The sequence below is a fragment of the Apodemus sylvaticus genome, chromosome 3, assembly GCF_947179515.1.
Source record: "Apodemus sylvaticus chromosome 3, mApoSyl1.1, whole genome shotgun sequence".
Classification (NCBI taxonomy): domain Eukaryota; kingdom Metazoa; phylum Chordata; class Mammalia; order Rodentia; family Muridae; genus Apodemus; species Apodemus sylvaticus.
Window position 1 is genome coordinate 120,018,577 of NC_067474.1, and position 15,535 is coordinate 120,034,111.

Genomic DNA, 15,535 nt, shown 5'->3' on the forward strand with positions numbered 1-15,535 from the left:
GCCCCAACCTCACGTTCCACCTGCCTCAGACTCCAAGTTCTAGGCTCACAGTCACACACCACAAACCATAGTGTTATCCCCTTTAAGATAGAGCTGAAGAACAGAAGCACTGTATTTATTCATTCATTCAAATCTACAGATTTTTCAAAAATCTAATCTTAGGAGAATAAAGCCAAATTGAAGAGTTTCAAAGACAAAGAGATCAGATTTGAAGGTACACATCAGAAGCAAGTCTAGCCTCGGCTTTTGAAGGGAACAAAGAGTCCCACTTCCTCAGACTGTCATGGAGTAATGTTCTCTGATGTGCCCAGAATGGAAATCCACTGGAGTGGTAGAAAGTACCAGGGTCTAGCTAAAAGCAGTGCCTGCTGGAATGGAGAGGGAAACTTGTTGCCAAGAGATATTCAAAAGATGAGATTGGCTGGAGATGAGCCTCAAGAGATGTGGGAGTGCAGAGGAACTGAGCTAATTTCTGAAATGTGTAAGTAAGTTGGACCAGTTGTTGCTTTGTAGAGTACTGCATAACATGCCGGAGCAGGAAGTAAGCAAGTGTACTTTGGGACCACCAAGGCATGAGGTGCTCCAGAGACAATCAAATAGAGAAGTCAGTAGGATGTGAGATGCACCTCTGGAGGTCCAAGGTGAAATCAGGTAGGCATGAAGATTTCAGCATGGTCTTCAGCCATTTGAGGGGTGGGTGCAAGAATATGCTGCCCATGTAGACCAGAAGTCAGGAGACTGCACTATATAAGGCGTGTTAGCGGCACAGACCTTTGCAGCTTCTCTACAGTTATAAATAGAATGTAGCAAAGACAATGCATAATGAGTTGAGGTGGCTGGGTCCTACTTTGTGCACAAAACTAGGCAGCTTCTAGAACTGACTAGATTGCTTGCCCATGGTGGAGATCACACCCAATGTTTATAGAATCAATCAATGGGAGCAGTCATAGTGCCTCTCTCCTACTGCTACCAAAATATATTTAAAGACTTATGACACCATTTAGTTTGATTTTTGGTTTTGGGGTTTTTGTTTGTTTTTATTCCTGCTTTAAAAATTTGACAAGAAGGAAACAGGGGTATTGGCTAAAATTCTAGACTTGCTGGGGAATCTGCAATGCAGACGCAGCACTCCAGCAGGATCAAGAACCTGGCTTTCAGTACCATCCTGACTTAGTAAACACATGATAAGAGGCAGATGACTTGACCTCTGACCTTTGATTATCCCATCCACAGCACAATTTTTATCACAGGTTCCTGCAGCTTAGGACCCTTTAACTGGCCCAAGTTCACTCAGCTACAGCAAAGAAGAACCAGACTTCAAATAATATCTCCCAATAGCTCCTCCTTTGCAGGCAAACCTCATTCTCAGCTAACCAAGAAGACAGAATCCCTGAAGTATGGCAACTTTTATTATTTATTTTTAGAAAGTTAGACTTTCTAGAATACTGAAAATAGTTTGAGGTCTCCATCATGACCTTGCCAGATCCATGTTAGAAATTTCTGGGTCAGATGATTTCTTAGTTCCTCTCCTCCAGCTCTTACAGTCTACGATTCCGTAACAAGGAAGGTAAAGCTATTGCCAAATGTATAATGCATCACAGTGTCAGACTTTGGGATTATCTGCTGCTTGGGGTTTTCCACACCACTGCTCCCCTTCATTAGTGGGGATAATTGAGAGCTGACTGCAGTTGTTACCACTGTTGTGATGGGTATTTGAAGCTAGATTCCAGCAAGCAGGAGCTGTGTGTGAATATTTATCTCCACTGCAGAAAGTTAATGCAGCGCGGCATTAATTACCCTGTCTGAGCCTGCTGTCGTCTTCTGTTTTTAGGTGTCATTCTCAGTTGGATAAATTAGTTTCCAAAATTGGAATAGAGCAAATTGTAGGGTGAGATCAAGGCGGGCTGACTTATTCGGGAACCCAGAAAGAATGGGGTGAGTAAGGAGGTCTGTGCAGGAAGCATTGGGGTGACGAGCGGGTGATGGGAAATGGTTCTTCTCTGTTCCTAACAAATGTCCTATCCCATTCCCATTTACCTGATGTGCTTCATGACTAGAAAACATGCATACATATGCATGTATGCATACACATGGGATTGGGGGACATGGAACACAAGTTTCTATCTAGTCTCACAGCAGATATTCATAGTAATTCAGGTATGGGAAGAAATGGATTAGGACTTAATGGACCTTCCTGCTACAGATCTTGACAAATTCAACCTTAGAGGAGTAAAGCCAAATTGAAATGTGTGGAAGTCGAAGAGATCAAACTGTCAAAGATATTAGAAATCTTGTCATAGCCATAAACAATTCACACACACACCCCTTTTTCCCCCTCTCAGTGAGGATCTACTATGTCACATTTCTATGTGTAAAAGTCAGGAGAAGCGGCAGTTGGTACTCAATAGGAATAGGAATAGGAATAGGGGGAGGGGTTACCCTTCCTGCAGTCAGGAATTTCAACAGATTATACTTACTTAGTACTCTGTTTTCCTTCAGCAGGGTGATTCCATGGATGGGGGCACAAACCTTTGTACTATATTACAGAGCAGGCTAGAAAGACAAAAGTTCCATCTCACAAGAGAACATATCTATGTATCTCTAGCTATGTATCCTCTAGCTAGAGGAGAGTGTACCACCTCTGGCAGTGAAGTCCTAGCTTTGACTCCAGCATGAATACTCAGTACTCACATCACACTGGAGAAACACTGAGTGCTGCTTTGCAGAAACCTCGTCTATAAACTGATGGGCCAGGCATTGTTCAGACATTATCTTCTAGATCATTCCCAGGATAAAACATGGAGCAAACAGTGTGCTGGATCATAGGGAAGAGGTAGCACTTGACTGTACAACCTCTCTCAACGTGAGGTTTTGAGGGCTTTGTTTTCTTATTCTTTGAGAATTTTGCACACAAATAACGATGTGTTTTGATCAAGTTCACCTTCCCTCATTCTCTCCACTCCCAATTCCTCTCTCAATCAACCTCACCATTGTCTCCTCCCAACTTCATAGTTTGGGTTTTTATTTTTTTGTTATTATTACCTACTGAGTCCACTCAGCAATGCCAATATGTGCCTGGAGGTAGTACCATCTACTGGAGCTTGGTAGCCTCTGGGGGGGGGGGTGCGCTACATCCTTGAAAAAATGCTGATTCTTTCTCTCCTGGCAGCCACACTTGCTAATAGTTCCTCAGCTCGGGGGTGAGACTGTGCACACCCACATCCCTGCTCCATGCTGGTATTTTGTCTGGCTTGAGCTTGCGCAAGTCTTGTGTACGCTGCCACAACCAGTGTGAGTCCCTATGTGCAAACTGCCTGCTGTGTCCTGGAAATACTGCTTCGTTGTGGTCCCCCACCGCCTCTGGCTCTTAGATCTTTTCTGCCCCCTCTTCGGAGATGATCCCTAAGCTTTGGGAGGAGGGGCTATCATGTAGGTGCCCCATTTAGAGCTGAGCATCCCATAGCCTCTTATTCTCTGCACGTGAACTTAAGTCTTTTGTCTCCAAAATGAGGACAGAAGGAGTAGGAGCTGCTTCCAGGGCTGTTAGGTAGATGAAGGTAAGACCTGCAGGTGCTTCACAAACTCTAAGCTTTCTACAGATGGGAAGGCTGCTTGTTCTCTCTCTCTCTCTCTCTCTCTCTCTCTCTCTCTCTCTCTCTCTCTCTCTCTCTCTCTCCTCTTTCTCCTTCTCCTCTTCCTCTTCTTCTTCCTCCTCCTCTTTGCCCTTTCCTCCAGTACTACCAAGTATTATGCTAAATACTGTCTGAATTACCTCTGCTTCTCTCAAGAAATTTGTAGGATTAAATACTATTCCAATAGTGTGGTTGGAGAAACGGAGGCTCAAAAAGGCTAAGTGCCTTGTAGCTTGCAACATAGAACTTACCAAGCTTGCTTTACCATACCATGCTATATTACCCTACCAGGGAATCAGCTTCAAAACCAAGAATAAAGCATCATGGAACTGAGGCAATTGTTCAGTCTGTAAATAATGCCACACAAGCATAAGTTCGATCCCCAGTACCCACATAAGAATCCAAGCATGGTGGTACCCACAGCTTGTAATCCCAGAGCTGGGAAGATAGAGCTAGGTGGATCCCTGAGGCTTTCTGGCCAGCCAATTTGGTCTACCCGATGAATTCCAGGACAAGGGGGAAAAAAAAACATCTTAAAAGCAACACTCAAGGTTAACTCACATATACAAAACAGCAGCAACACATACACACACACACACACACACACACACACACACACACACACAGAAACAACAAGATCTGGTTGTGTTCTTAGGGGTGTTGAAATTGTCACCAAAATAATAAGTGCCATGAGGAGATAATGAAAAACAGGAATAGCCTAAGGTCATCCATCATTAGCTGTCCTTTCCATTTTCACTCCCAAGTGCTCCTTCCTGAAACCATCTCCCAAGCCTGCTGCCAGCAAGGCAGGCCTGACTGTTGTGTCTCTGTCTGCAGGAGCCAGAGCCTCTCTATGCGCAAATCAACAGACCTAAGAAATAGCATCAATGTGAGCTCATGGTGGGTGCTTCACGACCGGCATGGGAATCTGCAGTACAACAGGCTCTCTTGGGCTCTCACCTCACCTCATCCCACAGAAAAACTCACAGTCGCCCAGTGAAACAGCCTGAAGAGGGAACAAAGTGTTTTTTGGGAACCAGTGGCAGACACCTATGGCAGCACAAAACAAAACAAACAAAACACAACACCCCACAAAAGAACTTAAAAAAAAAACTTGAACAGGACCCAACATTAATCACCAGTCAAGCCAATGCTTAACCAACAAATACCTTGCGCTCTCTCACTGGGTCTAAGACGCCCCTGGATTTGAAACCATTACTGTGTTTTCCTTTTGCTACCTGTTGACCACAGATTGGGAGTGGCAGGCATCAGAGAATTGCAACAAGGTTGGCACTGACTCGTTTTAGGCCAAAGCAAGGGATCCTCTGTGACCACAGTGTCATCATCCATATGCCTTCCGGCTGTGGCGACGTGCGTGTGTGCGTGCGTGCGTGGCATCTCTCCACAGGGCCTGGTCTGCCATCCTGTCTCCCCTGTCCTTTCTTTGTCCTGTTTGAGAATTAATGGGTGTATAAATTTTTGTATTGCTTTTGACTTTTTTAGAAATGGGTGAAGAAGTCTAAATGGGGGAGGGAAAGCCTCTTATGAAGTGAATTAACTGGAAATCACAAGGCAATGAAGTGGTTTGTGATTCATTATGATCAAGAATGTTGCCAAAACAACTCTTTAATTGTCCTGTGTCCTGGTGAAGAAAAATGGCTTTTGGATAGAACCTTCGTTCTGGGGGTAGCAAAGGACATCAAATCCTATTGATGAGAAAGATGGAAAATGCATCCGGTTTCCTCAGAAATTCTGAACTCTTGAGTACAATAAAATGATGTCTTTATTTTTCTGATACTTCGCTGCTGTGATACTCTGCAGACAAGTGTCTTCTCCAAGCGCCATTTTCAAAGAAAAGTCATTTGCCAAATAATTCTGGTACAATTCTGCTAATGTGGTTTTGATCTTAGAAACCAACTTTCTAATCGTAACATAAATATTCCATGTAACAAACTGATTCTGTGGTCAAATGGTTCATCTCTATCTCTTTTTGTACATCAGAAAATTCAAATGGGATTTTTTTTTTTTATTTTCTAACTTGGAAAGGAAAACCTTACCATTAAACTCTTTAACTATTTAAGGGAAATGGCTTTAAGGAGTTCTAATGGAAAAAAAACACCTTTTTTGTAAATATAAATGTCAATAAAGATGCTTTTTAATAACGCCATTACACTGTAGAGAAGGTAGCAGATGGAGCTTAAGGTGCAAAGGACATGATGGGCAGGCTTCACTTTCCAGGTGTGCTTCTGGGAAGACTGGTAGGAAGCCAGAGTTCAAAGACAGGCAGGAGTCCTGGGCCAATAGCAGTTAGTGAACAGGAGGAGGCGGGGCTCCACCACCAGCTTTCCTGGTGAGTCTTCACAGCCAGAAAGAAAAGAAAGGAGCCTCACACTTGAAAAGTTTGGGAAGTCTCTCACCTCTCCACTCCCACTTACTTGCCCATAAATCATAGAATTGGTTGTACGTGAACCAGAAGGATTTTACTTCCTGATTTTACACATATGGGACAACGTTCTAGTGTTCATTCTTATGTTTAGCACACAGCTTTCATAAAGAATCTATATATTTTTACCCTATAGAGAACTGTTATACAGGTCAGATATGTTTTCCTGATGCTCCTATGCAGTTACATGTTGGATATAGTGGTTTAAGAAGGAAACCCACAAGAATCATGTGATTGGATCTGGGGGTAATTACTCTTATTAAGTTTTAAAATTTGCAAAGTCAAACTTACCTTGATATGACTGGGTGAAATCATCTGGTAAGCTTTGACTTCTTCCTATAGAAACTAAAATGATTTTGAAGATGACATGACTTCTTCACACAAAAGTCACAATACAATATCAAAGTGATTGTCATTATTTAGAGTCCACATTTTACACTGGAATATAATTTTCCCAAACATAAATGAACCATATGTCCACTAGAAATTATTACCCTGCGATGGAAATGTTACCCTACGGTGGAAGGTCCCAAGAACTAGACAAGAAGAGTTGTCCATTGCCCTCTGAAGCTGCTACCTGTTTGTACAGGATTCCCCCAGAAACATGTATCCATGCTATGTGACCCTCTCATGTAAATTGGAAATGGGAGGTATAATGGCCACAAATTGTCTGGAAAGCAGTCCTGCTTCTCTGAAGTGTTGGCAAGATAGGTGGTTGCTGTGGCAAACAACTTCAGTGGCTATGGATTCATGGTGCTGGGTCAGTGTGAATGGTACCGTCCCCCTCAGTGTGGCTGTCTGAGGTTGTCCATCGGTGTCACACCCTTATCCCCATCCTTTGGGTCACTATGACACGAAGTGAACTCTGAGGTTGCTGTTTTCAGGTGTGCCAACTGCAGTTAGTTTTAAAGCAGGTGGTGACAGCCCAGCCAATCACCATCCTTCACTGAACATGACTGTAACTGGATATGAACTTAAGGAAGATGCTCAGATAACACATTAAAATGAGGGAGATAAAGTCAAGATTTTAAACTGCCGTCTATCTATATTTTCATTGGCAGAATACTGTTTTTTTTTCTTTCCAAGCACCATTTGGTAAATTCAGAACCACTCTACCCCTATCCCAGGAATATGGTGACATGACATATAGGAACAGGAGCTGAGGTACCAATTCCAAAAGAGCATGGGGAGTCTGCACAGTTCTGCTTAGATCGAGAGGAAGAGTCACATCTACAATGCTTGCTTCCTCATCTTCTATCAGCACTAAATTTGTCACTTTAAATTTTGAAACCAGGGAAATGCCACCTGCAATTCTGTCCCCATTCTCCATAGCTCTTTGATCTTTACTTACCACAAGACTTTTTTGATAACTCGTATCCATCCCAGTGTCTAGAGAAACCCCATCATGTAATGTACCGGGCACCTTCTTTTAAAAAAAATGTTTACTCCGTGGGTTTGGTTCCTTTCAATTTCTGCGTTCTGACACATATTTTTTTAATAAAGATGAGAAAGAGAAAATGACTGTTGCAGCACGTTTCTAGACCTACTTTACCTCAGATGACAGTTTGTTAACATAGATGGACACATTATTTTTAACTTTATGTACAATGCATTCAACAGAACAGCAAAGTTTTTAGAAATTTTCCATTAATTTCTGTAACACGCCATGTAAACCGGTTACAAATAAACACATTTGAGAACAACAGCTTAGCCTGGTTTTGTTCCACAAGCTTCTAGCTGGTCAAGCAAGGGATTCGAAGAGGAACTGGTTTCTGGTATAAAATTCCACCTCACCAGAAAACAACCTTGGTTTCCCTGGCTCTAAGCTGGAAAGAGCGAGCTTCTCTGCTGGTTCACAGTGGAAGGCTCTGACTTACTCATAGTGATAAAACCTGAGTAGTTTGGAAAGGCAGGTTGTGTGGAGCTTGCAGAGGTAGGGAAGTCTATATAAGTGCGGACTGGAAAGCTAGTTACTTATGGCGGCCATGGAATTTCCCGCCTTCATTAAAAGTCATTTGCTCCAAGGCTCTTAAAGAAGGAAGCATTCTTTTATCTCTTCTGAGCATTTTACACATGCACATTTTTAGAAAATCTGAGTCTGGGGAAAGGGAAAATTTATGTATATTTAAGAACCCAAAATGCATCTACATATTAATGTGGTATGTGCGTGTGTGTTTGTGTGTGTGTGTGTGTGTGTGTGTGTTTCTTTTTGTAATTGAATCAGTTTACATATCCGATAATGAACTAGATTTCAGTTAGGTGATTGAGATGCCAAACCCCACTTCTGTCTAACAGGGGTTGTGTTAATGATTGCATAAACACAAACCTTCAATCTGGCCTTGTTACACTGAAGAGATTAAACAGATGTTATCACCAGTTTTGAGAAAAGGAGAGAAATGTCTTCAATTCCAGCAGAGGAAATTCAGAGAAGACAGAGGAACGGCTCCCATAGGGGAAGAAATACAAAATCCTGGGTGGTGGAACTCCAAGATGTTCCAGCAGTTTCCCTTGGTAATAATACCCATGTACCCTTCTGAGCAACTGGTGTGTCCTAATGGGTTCTAGCCTCTGTTCCCACTCACTCTAAACAGTCCAGAGTAGTTGTGAGTGATCACCAAAGCCTGAGGCCAAGATCTTCACCAACCCTAAATCTGATAGAGGGCTAATATCCAATATATACAAAGAACTCAAGAAGTTAGACCCCAGGGAACCAAATAACCCTATTAAAAATGGGGTACAGATCTAAACAAAGAATTTTCACCTAAAGAAATTCAGATGGCTGAGAAGCACCTTAAGAAATGCTCAACATCATTAGTCATTAGAGAAATGCAAATCAAAACAACCCTGAGATTTCTCCTCACACCAGTCAAAATGGCTAAGGTTAAAAACTCAGGAGACAGCAGGTGTTGGCGAGGACGTGGAGAAAGAGGAACACTCCTCCACTGCTGGTGGGATTGCAAGATGGTGCAACACTCTGGAAATCAGTCTGGCAGTTCCTCAGAAAACTGAACATGACACTACTAGAGGACCCTGCTATACCACTCCTAGGCATATGCCCAGAGGATTCTCCAGCATGCAATAAGGACACATGCTCCACTATGTTCATAGCAGCCTTATTTATAATAGCCAGAAGCTGGAAAGAACCCAGATGTCCCTCAATGGAGGAATGGATACAGAAAATGTGGTATATTTACACAATGGAATACTACTTAGCAATTAAAAACAATGAATTCATGAAATTTGTAGGCAAATGGTTGGAACTAGAAAATATCATCCTAAGTGAGGTAACCCAATCACAAAAGAATATACATGGAATGCAATCACTGATAAGTGGATTTTAACTAGCCCAGAAGTTCTGAATACCCAAGACACAAGTAGCATATCAAATGATTCCCAAGAAGAAGTAAGGAGAGGGCCCTGATCCTGGAAAGGCCTGATCCAGCATTGTAGGGGAGTACCAGGACAGAGAAAAAGGAGGGAGGTGATTGGAGAATGAGTGGAGAGAAGGCTTATGGGAGGCATATGGGGAGTGGGGAACTGGAGAAGGGGAAAGTGTTTAGAATGTAAACAAAGAATTTAGAAAAAAATTGATGGAAAAAAAAAAAGAAATGAAGACAAGGAAATTCACAGCTGCATGGTTGAAAGAGACAGCCTGGAGAGTTCGATGGTTGAGTTCTTCTCCCTATCGCCAGTTTCTATTGTAAAAATCGTTGGCTAGCTGCTGTTTTAATAGCCTTCCACAGGACCATTGAAAACACTGGTTTTCTGTGCAAAACTCTAGTTGAGTTTGATTTCTAAACATCTCCGGGTTAAAGCAAAAACAAAAGACCATTAAGTGTGCCCATCTGAAGTTGTTAAATAAACACTTGCTTCTTTAATTAGCACCTTAGAAGAGGTGGGTGCACAAAGGGTAGGGTAGAAACCTTTCTGCCCAACTAGTTCAAATTGAGCTGAAACTGAGCCCTGGGGATTTACTTTGCCAGCCTAAGTGAATCTTTAAGAAGTGACAAATTAAAAGGTGCCCTATTTAACTGTGAGGCATCTGCCAAAATAAATCAAGCAGACATACCTTCTTTCATTCTGTGCTGGAGAGCAAAGCCTTGTTGTTTTGACAGTGAATGTTTTTTGTTTTACCCGAGAGTGACAGTCGGAAAAACGCAGGGAATAAAAACAGCTTTCATTGAAATCAACCTTCAGAGCTTTGAAAGCCTTTAAAGGGTGGTGAAATTCAAGGGTAAGCATCGATGCCTGAAAGATGGGGTGGGCCAGAGCGGTGGGAACAGGTGTGAGCAGCTCTGGACCATTCCTTGACTAGCTCTCCGTGGTCTGTACTCCAGTGTGAGTAGTGGCCGCCACTGTCTGCTCTTGCTCTCTTCAGGACACTTGTTTGCCTCCTGTCATTTCCAGGTCCTTAGCCAAGCCTCAGAGAAAAGAAGCATTTTCCCATCCTACAGGCTCCAAAACTGAACCTCACATTGTAGAACAGCTCTGCAGCGATGGCAGACAGCCCAGACAGACAGGGCATAGGTCTGGGAGGTCTCTTCCTGCCACTTCAAGCCTCCATGTCCTGTAAAATGCCTCTGTGTCCACTTCCCAGTTGTGACTATTCTATCAGAAAAATCACAGCACACATTACCCTGTCTGATTGGTACAGAGATTGATTCTATAGTAAAATGCCTGTAGTTATTTTAAAACAAAGTGGGAAATTCAGTTTTATTCCTGTGGTAAGTGCTCTAACCCAGTCCAATGAATATTTAATTCCAAAACAAAACCCTCGCACTCTCTTTATCTTCCAAGGTAAAGAGATCTGAAGAGGAATCTTTCTGAACAGGCTTCCTGTTCATTCTCTGCTAAAGAACAGTAATGCCTGCCAAGTGGTCTAGGTCTGAATGGTCTTGTGAGATGGCAGCCTCTGGTGACTTGGATCTTTCATTCTCTGAACAACCTCTTCTCACATCTGTCATTCAATCTTGGGTCACTACCCGGAGAGGAGAACCCATTGCGTGGCTACAGGCAGAATAAGCAGACCAGGAGCTGGCACATTGTCAACAGTAAAATGTCAAACCATCTCTCATGGCACTGTGTCAGTTACAGCTCTATTGTACCTAGACTTTAGTGTGGATAAGGTGATGTCCCTCTCATCTCACATAATGAGATCACAACTCAACTAAGAGCTGAGGGCCTGGGGCTTAAGTGTCTAGGACAATGGTTCCCAACCTTCCTAATGCTGCAGCCCTTTAATAGTTTTTTTAGGTTGTGATCCCCCAGCCATAAAATGATTTTGTTGCTGCTTCATAACTATAAGTTTATTATGAATTATAATGTAAATATTTCACAAGGCGGATCCCACAGGGGTTATGACTCACCAGTTGCAAACCACCAGTCTAGGAAGTTGCTATAGCTGAAACAGTGTTTCCTCTTATCTGTCTTGTGCCCTTTTGGACTTTGTAAAAAGAATGAGAAAGCATCCAAGTATCCCACAACCATGTTTATCCCTTCAGGATAGAGCATGTCCTAGCATAAACTAAATAATATGAACTAAAAAATGTTAAATTATTAAACTAAATAAATAACTAAACTAAATAATGTTGGCCTGTGTTCAGGAGAGAAGGGAAGGCAAAAAGATAGCTAGAGACTAGTTTGCTATCTTCCTATTGGGCACTAAGAGTGAGAAAAACCTGGGAAACCATGTACCTGAGCAAGCTGTCACTCTACTTGGCATCTGTCTTTTTTCTCATATATGTGGATGCTAGTGTTGTTACTGCTGAGTCCAAGAGAGTTGTGTTCGGATGTTGATCTCCGAATCCAGAAAACCCTTGCTTTAGATTCTAGCTCTCTGGTCTGCCAAGCTGTTCAAGATCAGACAGGTCACTTAAGCTCTCTAGAATGCACATGTCAACTTGAGTACAGTTATGAAAAATAAAGTTGGTAATTCCACACCTGCAGTAATGCTCGATGCACACTGCCTTTGTTATTATCAAAGAGTATAAGCTTTGGTGTGCATTTGTACTTAATTCTTTACACTTAGGGTTCCCTTTTACACCCATTATCTTAGCACAGTAACTCTGCCAAAGTGCAAAATACAGACAGATTACTCCTTTTCTTTTCTCATCAAAGAAAAACAAAGAAGTATACACATGCATCTTTGAAAATTTTCACTACCAAAATGTGTCAAGGATTTTTTCATATAGCAAAGAATTATTAAGCATAAGCTGTTTGCCAGCTCCTGAGATGAGCTCTGAAGATTTAAAATTTTAAAGCAAATGAATGCATGACTATCATAGCTTCAAGGCATTCAGAGCCTGGTAAGAGGAGACTCCATTAGGAGAGTCATAACCTATTGTAAGATCGATTCTACCATGAGGGTTTGTGCTAATCTCATGGCACTGGTTGAGTTGGAAGTGATCAGTGGCAGTGGACGGAAGAGCATCAGCAGAGATGGCAGGCCCAGTGGGCATGGAGGGCCTACAGTAGCTAAAAATGCAACCAGAGAATGAAGCCCCATTTGTGCTGTTGAAGAACACAAAGTTTCTCAATTCATATTTCAAAGCTAGGACAGCGAAGCATCAATAAGAGGGGTACAAATTACAGCCTTGGTGATTCTTGGGATGTAATTAATAAGTCTAGAAATCCCTGACCATCAAAGACATCAGAGCAATTCATTAACCAATTCAAGATGTTACAGAGTCAGGCCTGGCAGTGGCATGATCATAATCCCCAGTTCTTGGAAGATTCTGAGTTCAGGGTCAGCCTAGGCTCCAGAGGGAGTTAAATAACCCAGTAACTTCATGAGACTTTGTTTAGTATTGCCAAAAAGAAGGTGGGGACTAGGGATGTAACACAGTGGTAGAGTGCTTATCTGCTTGGCTATCATGTGCTAGGCCATGAGTTAAATCCTGGGGTTGATGGAGAAGAAGGAGAGGTATTAGAAGGGAGAATTATAGTAATATGCTCTTAACACACTGTCTTAGGGTTACTATTGCTATGATAGAACACTGGAATCAAAAGCAAGTTGGGATGGAAAAGGCTTAATTGGCTTTCACTTCCATATCGTTGTCAATCATTGAAGGAAGTCAGGGAAGGAACTCAAATAGGGCAGGAACCTGAAGGCAGGAGTTGGTGCAGAGGCTGTGGAGGGGTGCTGCTTATGGCCTGGATCTACTGGATATGCCTACACACAATGAGCTGGGCCCTCCTTCATCAGTCACTAATTATGAAAATTCCTTACAGGTTTACTTACAGCTTCATCTTATAAAGCACATTCTTAATTGAGATTCCCTATTCCCCAGTTGACCTAAAACTAGTCAGCACACACATAAAATAATATGTACCTCACACCAATAGCTAATATGAAAAACCCCTCCAGTGGACAGTAAGGGTCCCCATTGAAATTAGAGGTCAAAGATGAGTGTGGTAGAATATACCTTTAATCCAAGCACTTGGGTTTGCAGGGGCAAGAGGATCTCTATGAGTTCCAGGCCAGCCTTGGTTACATAGTGAGATCCTGTCTCAAAAACATAAAAAATAGAGATAAAGGGCATCAGCTATTATACCATTTATTGACATTATTCTACAGTTTAAGACAGTGCAAAACAAATAGTATGCTGATATTATCTGGGAAGCAAGCAGGCAATGTGGGACAATATAGCATGTAGCCATGGACACCATGAATGCATTCAAAGGGGGTGGAGTGAAGGGAAACCTGGAAAAATAAATGAGGAGGTCTATATGAGCTTAGAGATAATAATCCTTAACCACAAAAGAACTTTCTAAGAGTGTTCAAAGATCAGTAGCAATCCTAAATTCAAACAAATGACCATGCAGTTCAGAACAGTAGGCTCAGATCTCAGCCACAGTGTTCAGGTGCCATTTGTTGGAGATGAGTGGTACAACAATATGCACAGTTCAGAATAGACACACTGTGTGCAGCAAGAAGGCTGGATTGAGATTCCATGATGTAGCACATAAGCTCTATGTCAGAAGTGCACAGCCTGAAACATGTTTGAGTTTACCAAAAAATGTGTTCTAATTTGAAGGAAGTTTGGCAACAATGAAAGGTCTCAGCACTTTCAAGTTCTGTTATAACCCACAGTTTAAGACAGAGGGGGACACTCTCAGCCAACCATTGAACTGAGCACAGGGTCCCCAACAGAGGAGCTAGAGAAAGGGCCCAAGGAGCTAAAGGGGTTTGCAGCACCATAGGAGGAACAACAATACGAGCCACCCAGTATCCCCAGAGCTCCCAGGGACTAAATCACTAACCAAAGAATACACATGGAGAGGACCCATGGCTCCAGATGCATATGCAGCAGAGGATGGCCTTGTTGGACATCAATGGGAGGAGAAGCCCTTGATCCTGAGAAGCTAGATGCCCCAGTATAGGGGAATGCCAGGACAGGGAAGCAGGAGTGGGTGAATTGGTGAGCAGGGGGAAAGGGAATGGGTCAGGGGATTTTTAAAGGGGGAGGAGGGAACCAGGAAAGAGGACATTTGAAATGTAAATAAAGAATATGTCTAATAAAAAAAAACTATTTCAAAAAAAAGAAGCCCAGTTAGAAAGGAGCTGCTGCATTACCTCTGTTTAGTATGCACCCTTTGTTTAAGTAAAAAACATAATTGCTAAAATTTTTAAGCTATAAAATACATGAGTATTAAATATTCATAAATCTGTTCCTGGTTCCTTTGCAGGAAACCCACTAATTCACCTAGCCCCTCCTGCATTCTTCTGCGTCTACATTTGAGAATGTTTACTACAGAAATACTTAATTTTGTCTCAGGGGTTTACTTTTTAAATAAGTGCTTTCATGTACTTTGTGCAATATGATTTTCTTCACAGAGCCATAGACTTTGGGGTGTGTTGGGGGATCACCTTGTGGAGGTGTTCCCAAGGCTCAGTTCACATGTCTTCCAGTTTTGTTACTAGTGTGTGTGAAGTGCCTAGCCTATATGTAATGGTAAGTTCTCCATTCCTGCCTGAAAGCTTGAGGCTCACAGATGGTACAAAGCAGAGCTGTATCTTTCTTCCGTCTGTGCACCTGTCTGCTGATGCTGCACATTATACTGACCATGCTGTCTCCAAGGCAGGAACCATCACTGATCACACCCCTCTTTTGAGCAAGCTATGGACAACCATACAAGTGGCTAGAAATCTCACTAGGGAATCGGTGGTGGAGACCCTCTCTTCTTCACCTTTCCAGGTTCTGTTTGGGGAAGCCCACATGACTGGTTTCTCAGCCTCAGCCTTTGTCAGTGTACTAAACTCCCTGGGCATGGCCACTGCATGTGAGGTGGAGGGTAGCCCTAGGTATAGAGTAGCTCTGTCTTCCTTCTTATAGATATGGGCATGCTCAGTGACAAGGGAAGAAATGGGCCCTGGTATCTTTTGGGCCTCCTCCCAGTCTTTACAGATAAGTTCTGATCATTCCACCATGACCACTTTTGAACATCTCTAGCATACCCC

The 15,535-nt window shown here is 42.5% G+C and overlaps 1 protein-coding gene across 6 annotated transcripts in view; it reads left to right on the plus strand.

Moving 5' to 3' along the window:
* The window catches only part of Dab1 (DAB adaptor protein 1), a 383,273-nt gene extending 375,506 nt beyond the window's left edge, over window positions 1-7,767 (plus strand). For all 6 annotated transcript variants that reach the window (XM_052176879.1, XM_052176883.1, XM_052176878.1 and 3 more), the window contains one exon: window positions 4,470-7,767. Coding sequence is in view for 1 of the 6 variants with exons in the window: in XM_052176881.1 (XP_052032841.1) it covers window positions 4,470-4,514 (45 nt within the window). In the remaining 5 variants the exon portion in view is untranslated. The remainder of the gene's footprint in view (window positions 1-4,469) is intronic.
* Window positions 7,768-15,535: the final 7,768 nt, after the last annotated feature.